Below are 19302 nucleotides of genomic sequence, written 5' to 3' on the forward strand. Positions count from 1 at the left end.
GAGTTCTTTGTGCAAAATCTACCTAACAAGACATTGCAGACTAGGATTTACTCCCCTATCTGTAAGTAAAAAATACAATTATTCAACACCCTCCTGTGTTTCACAATGGAGGGGATATGCTTACAAATTAAGAGGTTATTCTCTTCTTGATGCATGTACTGCAGCATCTGTAGGAGTGGAGCTGCCCACACAACACAGAATCATAACAGAAGCATGAAGTGTAGGCACAAGCAAAGGAGCAGGCTTTTTTCTTACGAAGAAACAAAAAAAAATTGTACAAGCTTCTCTTATTAATGGGAATGTTGGACACTATTACTACGTCTTAGACACTCTGGATGAAACTGATCATTAACACAAAGAATTCAGAGGTTGTAAAGCTAAAAAACAGATCAGTATGATACTATCAGAAAAGGATATTCTTTCTAGCATTACTAATAAATCATATGATATTGTTACACTTCACATTCTGAAAAAGCTCATGACTATAAAGACTGTAGATGGAATTGTAAACAAATTGTTCATCTTCCAGGCATCTGGACAATTATAAAGTTCCTTCATAGCCAGTTGGCTTCATTTATTCCCAAAAGCAAACACTGGAATGGCTACTTTGGCACACTTCTGGGTATTAAAATGAAAATGTAATTTAACATTTTCCTTGAGTTTACACACTCTGTATTCTTTTGTCTTATCTATCTGGCATTCTCAGTAATCATAAAAACCACCTGCCTCACCAAGGCTCAATTTTTTAGATTAGAAGAACAGGATAATGCATTACCTTCTCTGAGAGTATGGCAATATTGAAATGGGGCTCATACATGTGAGGTGCTAAAGATGAAGCAGTCTGCAGCAAAGCTCTTGCCTATACAGAGAAATTAAAAAATAATATTGTGAAATCTGGGAGGAAGAGTAACAAGAATCTAATGAAATACTCATAATTCTTAGAAGAAATCATCCTATTTTTCTTTACTAAAAAAGCCATTTTCAAAAAGGTTACATCAATAGCATAGGCATAACAGAGTCAAATAACATTGAAATTAATAAAGACTTTTGGTTGAGTCAGGAAAAAAAATTATTGGGACATATTCAATTAAGCAATTCAATTAAAACCCTGATGATAATATATCAAGAAAATTAAATAAAATCCAAAGTATTTAAAGAACACCCCACTTTATTTATCTGTTGTCCCTGACAGCTCTGTCTTAAGCATCCCTGAAACCATAAATTTTATCATATAAATGACAGCTCTTGCACTCAAACATTTTAATAAAATTAGGGGTTTTTCTCACTAGCAAAATAGAGGCATAAAAAGGTAAAACAAATTAAGTATCAGTATGTATAGTTTCATGCTGTAAATCCAATGCAGAATTAAGGTCCACCTGTGAAACATTTTACTAAAAAATGGAGAACTTAATGGGCAAAACTCCAAAATGTTTAAAAACAAAAGTAACTGCAAACTGTGGCAAGACTGAGCTAGGAACTTATTAAAATTTCCTACATCTGAAAAATCTGAGTACATGCAACAGTACTTGCATGTACTCAGTGAAAGAACATTGTGAAATAAAATCCAATATAAGCAAAATATCATCTCTTTTTTAATTCTTCTGTGCGTATTTTTATTGCTAAGGTTATAGCAATTTTTAATTATACGTAAGATACAAGAAGAAAACAGAAAATTTTAAGCCAAAAACTAAAGTAGACGGGAAGCTATACTAATGGAAAGTCTCTGCAGTGCTAATTGTGAGCAATCACAATTTCAACAACTGAGTATGCTCCATTAGGGAATTAAATGTCTACAAATTTCCTGATTATGAAACTGAAACTAAACCCAAAGTTTGTCACTGGAAACACCTAATGCTGGGTTTGTTTCAGTGTTTCCATGGTAATTGGTAGGTTATCTGAATAAAGTTAACTTCTGTCTAAGAGAATTCGCTCTTAAAAAAGGTATTTATAATTTATTTTAGCTCCATGATGTATATATAAATCCATCAAATTAGCTTTCTCTCATAAGCCAATAGTAGTTCTGTCCAAAACCACATATTCATTTTCCCTGCATGTGCATAAAAATGGTTACATTTATTCCACCAGGCATGTCAATTATACATCTAAGCACAATACACTTAGTATACTCATATTAGGCAAGATGAACCACCAAGCTTATTGATGCAAAAGTATTTATCAAGAATCTGTTGCTTTCTGACAAAATTTTAATGCAATCTCCTTGCTAAAATAAAGCCCCAAGTTTCAAGAGCTAATCTGATTGCTCTTTTCTGCCACCCAACCGAAAGTGTGTTATCTACATTTATAAACTGAATATAGAGTCAAAGTTATCTTTTAAGTGATGATTACAGTGTCATGGGGTTTGCTTTGAGTATCAATTTAAAACAAAACATCTCAACAACTGCAAAGCTATTGGAAGCCTTGCTTGTCTTTGCTGATTCATTTGGATAATATGCCAAAGAATAAGCAGTTTCATGACAACACAGAGTTTACACTGAAACATGTATAATAAATTATCCATGTTTTCTGCCTGTAAGAGTAAGTTAGACATTTATATGAGGCCTCCACCTCAGAGAAACGACATGTTTGTTAAACACAAAATACCTAAATGAAGCATTCTGCTTAGGCTGAGATTCAGCACTGACCTGTTCGGTGTGACCTTTTCGCATTTCCAGCACAGCCAAGTTGTTGTAAGCTTCTGCATAGTCGTTATTGTTGACTAATGTTAGCTTGAAACACTGGTAAGCCAGATTCAGGTCTCCTATGCCCTAAAAGTAAGATTGTGTTTTCATTTGTGAAAAGATTGGAAACAACATGCATCTGTTTTGGTTTTTGGAGTATCTTTTCACCCGTAAGTACTACACTGGAATGCAAATTACAATAAAATATGCTGATCAGAAATGCTTTCTTACCAGACCCTCTCCTTATTTTTTCTTTATTCTTTCTACAGACAGAATAATTCTCTCCAGCACAAAGTTCCATGCTTCAAGTGATATTCACTTCATCTAATTTAACTTTTAAATTCTTAAAGTGTCATCTAAAGGATTATGTTATCTGCTACTGTCTATAGCAGGGTAGGAAAAACTGAGATGTCTCCAGAGAGGAAATCACCTTGCCTCTCTGCCTCTACACACATTTATGTTAAGGAAGATTCACTTCTCAGATGGAGCAGCTGACTACTAGTACTATAGTGTTAATACCAATACTGACACAGCATCAGGTTAAACATCAAAAGTGACAAATGCTGAAAAATACAGGCCCATCAGTTCAAATTTCCATCTTTAAGGCAGTATACATTACTATGTTTATCCTATTTGCAGTACAAGACAAACAGTTGTGTTTCTGACTCAAATCATTATCAGCAATTGAAGACAACTCATGTGAGAAAGTTGTCAAAAATTTTATTCAGCAAACTTATTCTGGGTGTGTAGCTAAAGAGACATCCAACACAACTTCTTGAAGAACATCTGCAAAAATGGACAGGACTGTAAGAAAATTTGTGTAGAAATTTAGCAAATTTATCACACAACGACACAATATTTTCATAGCTGCCTTTAAGACAGAGGTACATACCTTCTCAACCATGACCTACTTACTGTTTTAGTATTGGCTACTTGGTGAAATACACTTGAATGTGTATTTTCATGACAAGGGAATCAGTCTAATTCTGCATGTAAAACAAATAACAGTTCCTAGAAAAATACCTTGAATTCCTTTTTTTTTTTTTTTTTTTTTTTTTTTTTGGGCCAGATTAGCTTGTTTTGCAGCCAAGGCCTTCAAGGCCTGGTGTACATTGCAATTTTTAAAGAAAGATGGGAAGGTTAAAGACAGTGGGGAGTGAGCACCTTTTAGCAGGAGAAAACCACATTTTGTAGAGAGTTTTTTTTTCTTGCTGCTTTATCTTTACTGAAGGGCAAATAAACATTCCATCTGTACTGAACTTCATCCTGTACACTATAAGGTTTCGTATTTCCAAGAAGGGAAATTATGAAATTACTCCTTCCTAGTTATTTTTTTACATTTTTTATAAATTGTATTTATTCAGAAAGATGGTTAATATTTTTCATACCACAGCCACGTGTCCCAAGTTGTACCACACATCTGCTGTCTCCTCCTCATTTTCAGCCAAAAACAGTGCCCGTTCAAATGACGATAGAGTCATATCATACTGCTGGGCATAGAAGCAACAGAGGCCCAGATTGTTAAAGAGCTGGCAGTTATAAACACCCATCTGCAGGAGCCGTCTAGATTGAAAGAAAACATTTGTTTCATTTTTTAAAATTAATTTCAAGGAGGAGTTCTACTCTAAAAGACCAAGTTCTCTCCTCTTTTCTCCCTATTCTGAGAAAGTGTGAAAAGTGTTATAGTCTTACATTTGTTAGTTTCATGAAGGGCAGTGCAAGGTATTTTTTATTAGAATCACAACTGTGCAAAAGTCTGTGTAAATTAGTAACTTCTGTCTTCTTGACTGGCTCATATGATCTGAATTTACTGTAAGACAGAGATGTCCTAGCAGACTTTCTCTGTTTCCACTTTCCAATCCCTCAACATCAGCCAAGCTGTAGTTTGTTGCAATTACTGCATATAACTCTTAAGACTTCAATTTTTTGCTTGATTCCCATCCTTCAGTACTGCTCTAATTAGTAACAGTATTTAGTATCTAATAGTAATCATATTTAGATGTGAATATATATTAATCTTACACATCAAGCTTAACTCAGCTTTTGATTCACATTGATATTGTTTAATGTGTCTTTTAAAATGGAAATGTATTATAAAAATTATGTTTATTAATATTTATAGGAAAAACAGAAATGCTATGAGGGCCAGGAAAAAAGAGGGCTGCTGTCTGCAGCATGACTGCGAGGTTCTGAACCTAAAGCATAAAAGGGCTCAAGTCCAACAGAAATGTGATGACAGTGCTCTTGCTAACTTGACCTGCTCTTAGCGAGATAACTTCAGGCTCCTTTGCACCTTGACTGTATTGAAATAAAAATCAAGCAGCAGTGTTTAACAGTATCTTTCCATTGCTTTCAGTAAAACATACAGGAAGCCCAGCTCACATTCCAAGTCTGGGATTTTGTGGTCACAACTCCTGGTCACTTCAAGTGGAATAAGGGCTAAAGAGGAAGTCCTTCTGCCTTTTGTATTTCTGCAATTCTGCAATTAAGTTGAGGGTAAGATCCACTGCTCTCAAACTGCCACATGCTTCAAAAGAGCTTTCCTTGGTTTTGGTTGAGTGGTAACTGTTTTGATAATCTTTATTGATACTTCTACATACTCCTCATGTAATGATTACAAGTTTGTAGTGATGTACATAATTATCACTGTTTAAAAAGATACAAAAGTTGGTAAACAGATTTAATGGCAGTATTTGCCCAAATGCTCATTCATACTCCCATGCTAATCTCTAAATTAATTTTTTTCCTGCATTACAAAAATCAACTTCTTATATTACCTTCCCACATATTCTGTTCCCCCTCCCTCCCTCTCCATAAGTACAGATACCTGTAAAACCGCAGAGCTATCTCAGGTTGGTCTGAATAAAAATGGTTACTGCCAATGCAGGCAATGGCTTCCACATGAGTATTGTCTTGTTTTAAGACGTCTTTATAGTACTCTGCAGCTGAGGAGATATTGTTCATTTCCTACACAATTGGACAAAAATTCCAATTACTTCTACTGTTTATCATCTATTTTTAATATGGAACTTATTAAAATGTTAATTCACTTTATCTATGCCTTGTACAGTACCTAATTGAGATTAATTATCTATGCTCTTAAAGTTCTCTGATTGTACCATTGAACACCACTGTTTGGCATCTTCACTTATTAGTAATATCTTTACCTGAAATTAACTCTGCCACAGCTACAAAAGCAGATGTATTCGGGTTTTATTTTTTAGAATAAGAGACAGCCTGTTGTATTGAGTTTGGAAGTCGAAGGGGGACTATGGGGGTGGCTTCTGTGAGAAGCTGCCAAAACTTCCTCCACATCCAACAGAGCCAATACCAGCTGGTTCTGGGATGGACCCACCATTGGCCTCAAGGCTGAGCTCATCAGAGAAGGTAGTTACATCTCTGTGATAACATATAACACATTTAAAAAGGAAAAAAATGTTATTGCACAGATATAATTGTGGCCAGGAAGACAGGAGTGAGATTATGTGAGAGGAACAGCTCTACAGGCACCAAGGTAGGTGCAGAAGGAGGGGCAGGAGGTGCTCCAGGAACTGGAGCTGGGATCCCCCTGGAGCCCGTGGTGCAGACTGTGGTGAGGCAGCTGTGCCCCTGCAGCCATGGAGGCCAGTGGAGGAGCAGAGATCTATCTGCAGCCCACGGAGAAGCTCCATGCTGAAGCAGGTGACCCTGCTGTGACCCTGTGGGAAGACTGTGCTGGAGCAGGCTCCTGGCAGGACCTGTGGCCCCATGAGGAGAGGAGCCCACGCTGGAGCAGATTCACTGACAGGATTTGTGACCCTGTGGGGGACCCACGCTGGAGCAGCACCAGGTGCAATAGACCTTTGCCCCTTCTTGCAGCTGAAATATCCAGACCTGTGCAGTCAATTTCCCAGCATGGTAACACAGAACAGACTGATTTCCCCAGACAATGTCTCCACTATTTCCAGTGCTTTTTAAATCAACTCATTAATTCTCTGAACAAAAATGAGAATATAATTGCATATGAAAATCTATTATGTGCCTTTGAAAACAGGAATAATGAATTTACCAAAACTTGTACTACCTAGGGTATGACAGTTAAGAGAACTATATTGCATATAAATATATGCTTGGATATGTGCTACTTCAAAGATGAATTACGGTAAACTCACTGCTATAAATGAGAGTGCACTGTTTCTGAGGGGTGCTAGGCTCTGAGAACTCTATCCCATATAAGCAAAAAAAAAAAAAAAAAAAAAAAAAAAAAAAAAAAAATTGAAAGATCAAACTCACTTCTGTGTTTGTATAGAAATAATTTCTACCTGTGTGCTGTAGATAGAATGTGCTCCCAACATAACTAAAGAAGAAGCTTTTCTATAACTTCAGCAGTGTATTTAGCTATCAAAAGGAAGAAAAAAAGGATTTCTTGTGATTAAAGGAAACAATAATAAAGCAGTCCCTTTAAAAATTAAGCTTTTTTTTAAACCAAAAACGCTCTACATCTCTTTGTACTGTCAAAAGTTAGTGACTGAGAAGAAAAGCTCTGATTAAGATGCCTGATACATATGTTCCACTTGTACTCACAAGTCTATGTAATGAAAGCAGCCCTGTGCTGCAGTACAAATCTTTGCTAATGAAGCTATAATCCTACACTCAAGTGTCAGTGCAAAACTAGATTCTATCAAATATATGCTGCTCTTCAGTGATTCCTTAAAGGGTTATGCAATGTTCTGCAAAATAATATCCATATTAAAAACTATTCAACAATTCAGAAAGAAAAGCCTCCAAAAATTATGCAGCTGTTTTCTTCTCGCTGAAGGACAAAAAGGATTTAATATGAAAATGGATTAAGGCTTAGGGGTTAGATGAGAATGATGAGAACAGGATAGAATGCCAAGCATGAATATAGAAAAAAAAATAATTCATCACTTTGTTTTTAACATTTGTTCTGGAATAGGACATTACCAACTTTCAATGAAAAACAATATGAAGTCCACTGTTTGACATGAAAATATACAATTTTAAAATACGAAATACATGGTTACCATGCTAAAGTGAAATTACTTTGTAAGTAATCCTACTTAATACAATATTTACTTCCTAACTAAGAAGCATTTACATTCTAACTGTTCTCAGAGCGTTAAGAAACTAATGGTAACACATAGTGCTAACAAAAAAAACACAGACAAACTATTTTGCTGTTTAATTTTGCTAGTTGGTGACTTGAGCAGTTTTAGTATGATGAAATATATATAAACTAGCAAGAACAGCATCTGGACAACTTGACTTAATATGGACTTGCTTCTGCATGCCAAGGGCAAATGGGATCTCACTGGTGTGATTAATTGTTGAAACAAATAAACCTGCAGGGGTCCCCTGACATTACCTCGTTACCTTTGTGGAAAGTTACGTTTTGCATTAGTGACACTGAAAATCAGCACAGTTGGTTTTAGATGACCTTATAGTTATATGCAACTACTGAGTCTTTCTTCTTGCTCAAGCAGCTAAATTTGGCCACTATAAGGATTGGATAGTGGGTGCATACCTCGTAGATTCTGGCAATTCCACAAATAAGAGTCACTTCTCCAGGAAATCGCTCTAACCCTTGCTTGAAAAGGTTCAAAGCTGTTACAGGCTGATCCAAGCGCACATACACCTAAGCAAATAAAAAGTGTATATAGATGTCAAATGTCTGACTTTTATACATGTTCTGCTGTTTAAGGGAGATAAATAAAAGGGATGACACCTCCATTTATGCAGTAAACCATTAGCTGATATGATTAATAATACTTGGAAAATAATGGAGTGAATACTGAATAAATCTGTGTAATTAAGATAAAATAGGCTACTTAAGATAATTAAATTTACCTCATAGCATCTATACATTATTAATTTGAATATTACTAATTTAAAATATCTTGTTATTTATTATCACATATAATATACTTTGACACTGAGGTGAAGGTATCACCTTGAATATTTCCCTGTTTAATGTATTTTCAAAAACTTGTGTTTAGGCTTGAAAGAAATGATTCTTCAGGTTGATAGTGCTGGAAGATCAAAATGTTCTACTTAGTCAAATAAGACTGCACTGCACAGAGCAGTGACACTTTCAAGTTTCCTTACTGCTCAACCAACCTCCCGTCACAAACAGTAAAATCCTACAGAAAGAGGGCAGTTTTGCCTCTATCGAACACCACATAGCCACAGTACTCTACTATGTAATTCCTATATCCAGTGTGATATCACACTGTCCAACATCTCTGTAGAAAGTAAAGGTGCTCGCTAGATAAGTGGCAAAAGAAATTAAAAAACAGGTGAGACAATTTCCATCTACTCGCAGTTGCTTTGGGGAGACCTGCTCTTTAAAAGTACAACATCTACAGTAATTATGGTTTATATACTAAAGGCAGAATATAAATGGTTTATATATTAAATATGTCAGTATATGGTTTATATACTAAAATCTCCATTCTCTTTTTGGACTCTTGCTTCTCTCTTGTAAAAATATCACATTTCTAGGTCTTCTAGGTCATGAAATACCTTGTAAATTTGCAGCAGGTCCTGAATGCTTTAAAGACTCCTACTTATTTTTTTTCTTTTGGTCTTTTATATTTTTGTAAACTACATTTCAAGGGACAGATCGGTTTCAAGAAAATATTATTAAAAACCCAGATAGCTGTTGCAATAATGAATATAAACAAAACTAATTAGTATCATAATATCTGTATATTTCCACAGAACTTTATGCAATCTTATTATTTTTTAATGGCTGCTTAACTCAAGCCTGATTTTTTCAGTTCTGTTAAATTGAGCTATATCTCAGCGCCTTAGTCTATTGCCTGTCCACTAAGAGTCACTAAATCATGCTGTGCAATGTTTTATACTTGAGCAAGCTGATCTATAGAGTGGGAGGTGGAAGTTCAAATGCAGCTCCTGCCTGAGCTAGTACTGATGTAGGGGGATGCAAATCTCCTGCAATGAATCACTGTTTGTTAATCCAATTACTCTGCCAATTTAGTAATTCTGTGTAGTTCATGGAGTGAGTCCAGAGAAGGGAGAACACCTCTCCTGAGAGGAAAGGCTGAGAGAGTTGAGTCAGCCTGGAGAACAGAAGGATGTGGGGTCACCTAATTACAGCCTTCCAGTACCTGACAAGAAAGCTGAAGAGGGACTTTTTACAGAGACATGTAGTGACAGGACAAGGGGAAATGGCTTTGACCTGAAAGATGGTATGTTTATATTAGATAGTAGGAAGACATTCTTCACCATGAGGATGGTGAGGCACTGGCACAGGCTGCCCAGAGAAGCTGTGGATGCCCCATCCCTGACAGTGTTCAAGGCCAGGTTGGATGGGGCTCTGAGGAACCTGGTCTGATGGAAGGCATCCTGCCTGTGGGGGTGGGGGGGGGGAGGGGGATTGGAACTGCATGATCTTTGGCATCCCTTCCAACCCAAACCATTTTGTGATCCTATGTATTTTGTAGAATGACTTGTGATAGAGACAGGAAAATTAATAAGCTTCAATGAACTTCAAACACAGTATTGAAGACATGTCTCTAGATAGCAATGATGATCATTTAAATACAAACCACAAATTGGTCAAGAAATGTAAAGCACATATGAATATCTGAAGTATCCACTAGCAGTGATGACTTTTGGACAGGCCTGTAACATTTGGCTTAAGGAGACTGATAAAGAGCAACTGGTTTCATCTCCTTCTAGAACATGACGAAGAAAAATGCAGCTTTAGTTTCTCACAGGCCATATTTTCTTGAATGTCTTAGAAAACATTTTGAATCTAATGTGTATCCTGCTCTGAGATTCAGCTGTGCCACTTCTTTTAAAGCTTTTAATGCCTTTATTTTGACAGAACATTCCCTGTTTCAAGGTCTCTGATTGCTTCCTTTAAGCTCACTTTGTTTTGATTTTGCTTGTGAAACTAGGATTTTGAGCTTTGTTCTTTATTTACAGATTTATTGCATTTGTTTCCTAGGAGACCATATATAGACACATTGTTCTTCATACTGGAACTCCAATAATTTTTTTAGCTATATAATCCTCATTGGAATTTAGAACAAACAATCCAGTAACATAGGAGATTTTTTAAAATCTTGTTTTAAATCTGGGAGCTCTAAAATAATTTCATAAACTATCGATTTCCATTGCAACTGTTAGCATGTATTGCCTCAAGAGAGGCAATGGAGAGAGAGGTATGGAGACCATACACTTTAAAACACAATGATGTGTCTCTGACTTACTTTTGCCAAATACAAGATGGTATCAACCATGTCCTGCTGCTTAAGGGCTGACTTAAATTGTTTTTCAGCTTCACGATATAATCCCAACCTATAGAGAAAACAGACACATATAGAAGGTACTTGTTTATTGGGGTTTTTTTAGTATTTTTTTAAAAGCTTATTAAATAATGAACCAGTTCAAACTAAATCAAACATAAATGGCCTAAAAGCCCACTTTTGTGTGCATGTTAACAAAAACCATGTCATTATATAAAGAAAACAAACCAATCATTCAAAACTATAAAAAAGACAAATCATGAAATTTGTCCCCATCTCATACATGCAGCCTTCTGGAAGGACTGAATGGTGAATAATGATGTCTTCATATTCATAAGAATTCCTCCTGCTCTTAGAACAGACAGTAGAATATGTGCAATTAATGTCTCAACTCTACCCAAACTGTTTCAGACCAGAATTTCCTCACCCATGGCAAAGATCACATAGATAATCTCCACTGTGAATGAACATTACAGAAGTCTATTTCATCTCAAAGGCATTTATTTTGCATAATTACAGTCAAATGTTTTGCATCGATCTATAAAAGCTACATAACTACAAATTAAGAGGACTATGCAATTTCAACAACAGAAAACATTACACTTTATCAGATACAAATTGCTTTTTGTTTCCTTCAGCTGAAGCATTGAAGAAACACAAAACACAAACAGAACAAGTCAGCTAAAACAAAGAAACATGGCCAATTGGGACATAAGGTATTTTGGGATCCTGGAAGTCCATATACCTGCTTGGATGCATTAGTCTCTATAACAAAATTCATAAAAATCCTGGAAGTAATGAGTGACCTCTAAGCTCATATGTTGGGTTTGCATGAGAAGGCTTTGGTAGCTGGGGGTTTCAGGAATGGCTTTTACAAGAAGCTGACACATCTCCAATGTGTGACAGAGCCAAATCCAGAGCGCTCCAAGATGGACTCAAGGCTGGCCAAGGCTGAGCCCACCCATGATGGTGGTAGTGCCTCCATAATCAGCATAGGAATAATGTAACATGCAGGGATAATACATTTAAGAAGGATGAAAAAACAGTACAATGGCAGGCAGAGAGAGAAGTAAGAATTTGTGAGAAGAGCTCTGCAGACAACAAGGTCAGTGCAGAAGGAGGAGGAGAATGTGCTCCAGAAATTCTTCTGTAGCCCTTGGTGAAGACCATGGTAAGGCAGCTGTGCCCCTGCAGCCAATGGAGGACCAAGAGGATGCAGAGATCCACCTGCAGCCTGTGAAGGAGCCCATGCTGGAGCAGGTGGATGCCTGAGGGGACTGTGACCCTATGGGACGCCCATGCTGGAACATACTCCTGGCAAGAACTGTGGCCCCATGGAGAGATGAGCCCACTGGAGAAGGTCTACTAGCAGGACTTGTGACCCTGGGGAGAACTCATGCTGGAGCAAGGGAAGAGTGTGAGGAGTCATCCCCCTAAGGAGGAAGGAGCAGCAGACGCAAACTGATTGCAACCTCCATTCCCTGTCCCCCTGTGCTGCTGGGAAGGGAGGAGGTAGGGAAAGCAGGGAATGAAGTTGAGCCCACGAAGAAGGAAAGGGTGGGTAGTTGTTTTAAGAATTGCTAATATTTCTCATTATCCTACTCTGATTTGATGCTTGTGTATAGGGTGCCAGCCTGAGGCCTCAGCATATTTTTAACTGGTACTTCTTGGGCAATGTAATTCTGGCAGAAAGTGTCTAACATGAATATTTTATTCTGTATTATTTCATCAATCTGAAGCCTTTATTAACAGGTTATTTCTCAAACTAATACTGTGATATTTATTTTATGTTGTCTGTTTTAGCAATAGTTCTTTGCATTTATTAACTGACTTTTCAAATAATTACTTTGAAATCCACTAACAAAGACAAAACTGCAACTAATTCAGTAACTCATTATGGATGCCTTTATCTCAAGCAGTGGTCTCCTTGTACATTAAAGGAGATTTAACAGTAAGCACAGCACTCTCCAACAAAACACATTTTCTGAGCTATTTCTCAGTGTTCAGCATTGCCCAACACACCCAGCAGTACAGGTCCTGCACTCACAATCACTCACCACAGAAGAAATGAACAATGGCTTACCTATAGTAGCACTTTCCAATTTGGACTTTCCACCACCAGTCCTTGAATTGTGCGTGCTCAGTGGCAAGGGCTGCCAAATCTAGAGCCTTCCAAAACAAACCCATCATCTTAAAATTAATGTTTACATAAAGAAATCACAGTAAAGATTTTTTTTAAAGAGAAAATGTTGAACAAAAGTCCAGTTAACTTGAGGTGAAGGCACTGCTTTTTGTTTATTACTTTTATAGTTCAGTACATAAAATAGATGAAAGAATTATTTGTCCCTATAAAAATAAACAATCCAAACAGTTTCTTCTAAATCAAAGAGAAAATTAATTTGATCAGACTCCTGCAATGCTGCTTCAGAACATACTATTTGTTTAAGCACAAACACTTTTTCCAAGCTTCCCATCCCTTTTCAGTAAAGTTGTTAAAACCAAGTAAAAATCAACTGAAATAAATAAGTTCAGCAAGTTTGAAATACTGTAGAAATTTTCATCTCATTGCTATTATCAGGTTGTCATCACTTCTGGAAACTCTCAAGTGTACAATAAGAAATATTTCTTCCTTTAAAAAGTCTATTATGTAAACAATTGTTTTATTACAGCAAAACCAGAGAAATATTCTAAGAAATAGATATCTATTGAAGATGGTGGAGGTCTAGAATCTCTTTTATCTGGTATACTGGAAAAGCAGGTAAGCTAATCAATGTGCTCTGATCAGCCACCACAGCCAGAATCTATGGGCTTTCATGTTTTAGCTATAATTTTAACACCTCTGTTAAAACAAATATATGTCTTTTCTGTACCACAACCTACCACAGAAGCACTTGTGTTTCTTTTTTTTTTTAAATTTCATTTTGTCTCAGAACATATCAAAGCCATGTTATGTTTGTTATATTTTCAGGATGTCATCAGAAAGAGGGTAAAAAGGTTTAACACAGTGCTTTAATAACAAAGAATCAACCTTTCTTGCCTGCTTTTTTTGGCAAACATTTTGCACAGAAACATTTTTGGTAATTTTGCACAGAAATCAGAAACAAGTTACCTATTAGGAACAATATGTAAAAGTTCTGTGCACCAGTCACTCAGTAGCTGAGAAAGAAATAATTCCCGGAAAAATTAATCTGAATACTGAAATGCTGTAAGAGCCCAATTTAGTGACATCCACGCCTATGCTGGATTCCTGTTCTTTCTGCTAGCAAAATGAGGCCACAAGTAGTCAATGGGTTTAGATCTGACATAATGAAGAAAAGTGAGTGGAGCTATGACAATTTAGACAAGTTGCTCTCTTTTGGCTTTGTGAGAAAGAATAATTTGTTTTCAGTAGCAATTCAGGATAAGTAGTTGCATCAATGCTGTCCCTAAGAGAAAGAGACAGCTGTCATTCCCTACCTCTGTGACAGGAGAGAGAAAACTAAGGTAATCCTACAACTCTGAATTCACTGTTTCTTCAAGTTAGGTGGAATCCTTGAAGGCCTTAGATGGCAGCTCTTACCTTGGCTGCCCTTTGTTTCTTAATGTCTTTGCAAACTGGCCAACAGGGCCTTTGGATGCTACAACTATATGGGGAATAAAGTTTGCTTCAAGACAGAAATTGTCTGATACTCTTTCAGACAGATTTGTCCTTTCATATGAAAATACATAAGCAATTTTGTCCCAGTACTGGAAAATTCATGAAAGTAGTTGATGTTAAAACAGTGGTTACTTTTGATGCATTTACAAATATATAAACAACGTGGGTGACTGTCAAATACCACACCTGCTTCTAAGGCAGCAGGAGCAGCCACTTCAGAGGAGTAAGGATCATACTGCAAATACTGTGCTCCAAAGAGCTTTCTTCAGAATTCTCTGATGGCAGGGTCTCAAGAAGGAGGACTGAGTGTCAGAAAATGATCCCATCTGTAGCTACACATTCAGGTTTTTTTCTGGTATCCTAATTGCTTCTGATAACTGTTTTATGCAAGGCTAACAATTTTGGCTGTGATTGGAATATGGGAACTAAGACTGCTTCAGGCTTGGTAGACAGTAACATCAGCAGTTTATCTGTCAGTGCAGATCTTGAACTCTTCCTGGGATCTTCTACTAACATCAAGAAACACAGCATGACTTAATTTTCAAGTTAGTTTATGAATTCAATCCTGTTTTTATATATTCCAATTAATGAAAAAGGAAAGGAAAGAAACATCCTCTTTCTGATACTTTACAAGAGATTACAATAACTTCCATCAAAAAATACTACCGAAGTGACAAATACTTCTAAAATGTATTTGCTTGAGAAGGCTTTGTGCATGCAAATAGTTAAAATTTTCTGCTGATATTACAAAAAAAATCTTTTGACAATGTGGCCCTTAAAATGCTGGTAAATGGATTAAAATAGTCTTTTAAAAGTAAAAGCTTTCAACTTGCCATGTCAATACCAACTGCTAACATATTTAAATTTCAGTTTTCTATAAACTTTGGGTTTTTAATTGTACAGTTTGGGTACAAATCAATGTTCAATCTGCACAACATGTGAACTTAAAACCAATATAAAAGAGCACTAGTGATATGCCTGTCTGCACTCCTGTGCATTGCTGGATGTTGGTGCAGTCACATTGATAATTGAAAGAGAAAAACAGGACGGATTTGGAATTGGCAGATACTGATATATCCTTTTAAGGATTTTTGATTGTAATACATATATCAGTTCAAAACTTACATTGCTTGTCCTGAAAGTTTTAAAAAACTTTAGGATGTAACTCATCATCTGGACATACTGATGAGCTGAAGTTGTTACTGTCCAGAGCACTTAGCATACTCAAGAATGCAGATGCATTTCAACAACAGTCTTAACCATGGGAAACTTTTAAGAACAAATTAATTTTACTCACACTTCTTATGTTTGTGAAAATAAAAATCTTTTAAAGACTGATACTTGGTGGATTTTCTGTTTCTTTTTTAAAAGAAGTTTTTCTTAAGGAATGAAAATTAATGTAGATTTTTAAATTGTATTTAGCATGATTCTGAGTTTCTTTTTTTTTTACCATTACTTTCCTTAGCTAAACTGTATTATAATTAAGACTTCCAAACTATCTACCAGCTGTAACACAGTATAAAACAGCCTGTAGGGTTGTGGTAGTTTACTATTATATTGCAAAATTAAATTGGTAAATGTACAGTTGTTTGAAACAGTAATTTCATACAGAGTATTGTATGCACCTAGAAATTAGATAGATGGAAACAACAGTGAGCATCAGCTACTTCATTCATGTGCTGTTGAATGGCAGTAATTTTCCCAGCAACAATTATTGACTAAAGTCTTATTTGTAGACAAATCAATACCAGATAGTCTATAAGATGGCTGAGGAAATGACATCAGCCATAGTAAATTTAGCACAATTTATTTTGGAGAGTGTCTTCTGGATTTCAATATTTTGTAGATCTAACATGGTTCCATTTTAAACAAATTTCTATCAGAGAGTATAAACTACAAAGTATTGAGAAGAACTAAGGAAAAAATGAGAGGTTGTGACTTTTGGCCACAAGTATATGTTGTACAATCTTTGTGCTTCCTCAGGACAAAGTGTTTTGTCATTATTACCCACCTGGGAATAATGGCAAAATACGATGTCATGGTCTACCGAAGAAAGTAGCAGCAGAACTATTTCTGGACAAGTCTTTGAAACTGCCCTGTGCTTACAGCATTTAGCCCATAAAATGGCTTTTATAAATAGCTCAAGAGGTACAGAAAGTCAATTATTAAGTATATGTGTTCAAAAGGAAACAAGTCAAGAACAATAATGGATACAGAAATAGTATTTTCTTCTGACAAGTGTTTAATTTTTCATTACATAAGACAAAAGACTTTTGAATATATTTTCAAGTGCTGAGAAGCTCAGTGCTTCTCTGTTCTTCTTGCATCCCCACGTTTCTGATAATTGATAGATTACAGATATATTTAGTTTTATATATTTGAACCAATTTCCTCGCACTATTTATCCAGTTGAATGCACACTGATTAATGGCATTTCTCAACTGAAATTGCTGAGTCTTTTTTTTTTCTTTCTAGATACTGGTTGAATATGAAACAGAAGATAAATAATAAAACTGCCTTTGTTTCTCAAATAATAACACAAATGAGAACAGTACAAACTGTTCCAGTTCAGCATAATGACAAAGAAAGGATATTGTCATTACTGCTTTGTTTTATTTGCAAAACTGCAGGAAGTGGTATTCTATCCATGTAGAAAGCCCAAAGTAAAGACTTTTCAAACTTAAGTCAAACTTAAGTCAATTGTCCAGACTTCCAAGCCTTTCAAGCTCTTTCATCTCATCTCATGCAGAAAAGTGCTGGGTTTTAAGAATATCCATTATCACACAGCAGCAGAAAATACAAAGATGCAAGAGATGTCAGTGAATGTTCTAAGAAGTGATCAAACAAGAGCCAGATCAACTTTTGAAAGTTAACATATCTGCTGTTTCTCTGATGAATCCTAAGTGACCAAATTCTTTTCAGGGAGATGCAAGATATTGAATTTAGTGAAATGCCATTGCTAGGAGAGGTGAATAAACAGTGATGCAGCCACATTTTAGCATGCATTAAAGTGTTTCTTTTTTTAAAAAAGAAAAATTAAGGCAGATGAGGTTCAATAGGAACAGAGAACAGTATGGAAAATGGAGTTATATTGCAAATGGTGTAGAAAGCACACAAGAAAAGAGTCAGTGAAAGCAAATGAGAGAAAGCAAACGGAACAGCTAAAAAAATCTCTTCAGAGATATACATTACATGATAAAGACATCTCATTCTGTGATGTATGAATTCAATCCACAGCAATATTTTTTCCAAGAAGACACAATCATTAACCAAACACTGATCTCTCTCTCATTATACAGTAAATGGTGGTGATTAAGCTGACAGCTCTTTGCTTACAAGTATTTATTCAAACTGCTCAGGTGGGTAAAAAAATAGAGACAGAACTTTTCCTGCAAGACAGTGATTTGGGATTCTTAGCAAGGATTTCAAAATCATGAAGTACAGTGAAAAAACATCCTCAAATTTTTTCTGGAATTCTTGAAAAATTACTTGCATTATATGAATCTATGACTAGCCTATAGATCCTGCATGTCCATAAAGTGTAGACACGTGTAGCATCATATCAAGTGACCCTTTTATTCTTAGTGAAGTGGACTTTCAGTAACAAACATCAATTTTTAATTACTAGTGGGCTAAACCCCAGGGCACTTCCTTCATATTCAGTATTGGATATATAAATTTCTCTCTGACATTTCTGACACTTGCATTTACTGTTTCAATGGTATTTTGGATTAATAGTGCATTACAATTCAATCCTCTTAAAAGAATGCTATGCAATAAATTGACAGTGTACAACTATAATCATTTGATACTAGATTAAAAAGCTTCACATAGGAGTACATTTGGAAATTATTAGGAGCTATGTCAACAACAGCAAAATATTTTTGTGTGTGTTGTTGATTAACTGGATGGTTTAACTCCAGATCTAATTGCACACCAGCTAGAAGTGTTGCAGAAAGTTCTATAACTATGCATTAGTGACATAAACTTCTTTCAAACAAACTTGAATATTTTGATTCCATTTCAACTGGGTGTATATATCTAATATAGCAATGAAATATATTGACACTTTAGTAATTCCATAAAGAGAATCCTTCCCTGGGTGAACTGCCAAAAAAACCTCTGCAACATTTGTCTCTTTCTGAAAGCTTAAACAATATGTACCCAAACTTGATCTTTCCCATCCAGAGAAGTAACATAAGAACCAGAGAAGAAAAATTTTGGATAGGTTAAGACAGAAAATATAATTAGGAAAATACTTGAAGATTATATTGTCCATACAGACAATTGTATGGGCAATATAATCTTTCTCTTGATGTCACAAAACACCTCAGCACTACAGATTTTCATTTCTAGAAAAAGTATCCAAAATCCCATTGATATTTTATTTTTATGTAGTTTCACCAAATGTTTTCTTTCTCTTCACCCAAATACATAAGCAATCATCTCAGGAGTATAAAAAGTCAAGTGATGTTCAACAGTATCTGTTTTGTCAGGTATTTTCACCTTCCTCTGTTAATGAACATTCTTTTGTAACTTATACTCAAGCCTCAGGACTCTGAACTTTCTAGGCAGTTCAGCTACCACTCAGGCTCCAATAAATCCAGATAACATGAATCCATTAGATTCAGAGACCTTGTCATATTGATAGCTGAGGGACCCAGTTTTAAGAATTAGAATGTTTTGCTTCTCAAAAAAAGATAGTAATCCT

The 19302-nt window shown here is 35.8% G+C and overlaps 1 protein-coding gene across 1 annotated transcript in view; it reads right to left on the bottom strand.

Moving 5' to 3' along the window:
- Positions 1-19302, bottom strand: part of TTC8 (tetratricopeptide repeat domain 8) — a 42160-nt gene that overhangs the window by 1781 nt on the left and 21077 nt on the right. The window contains exons 8-14 of the mRNA XM_083862552.1: positions 13038-13123; positions 10919-11006; positions 8203-8313; positions 5506-5645; positions 4067-4241; positions 2643-2765; positions 776-859 (exon numbers count right to left, since the gene is read on the bottom strand). Coding sequence (XP_083718678.1) covers positions 776-859; positions 2643-2765; positions 4067-4241; positions 5506-5645; positions 8203-8313; positions 10919-11006; positions 13038-13123 — 807 coding nt within the window. The remainder of the gene's footprint in view (positions 1-775; positions 860-2642; positions 2766-4066; positions 4242-5505; positions 5646-8202; positions 8314-10918; positions 11007-13037; positions 13124-19302) is intronic.

This window comes from Zosterops lateralis (genome assembly GCF_965231275.1).
Source record: "Zosterops lateralis genome assembly, chromosome: 6".
Taxonomy (NCBI): Eukaryota; Metazoa; Chordata; class Aves; order Passeriformes; family Zosteropidae; genus Zosterops; species Zosterops lateralis.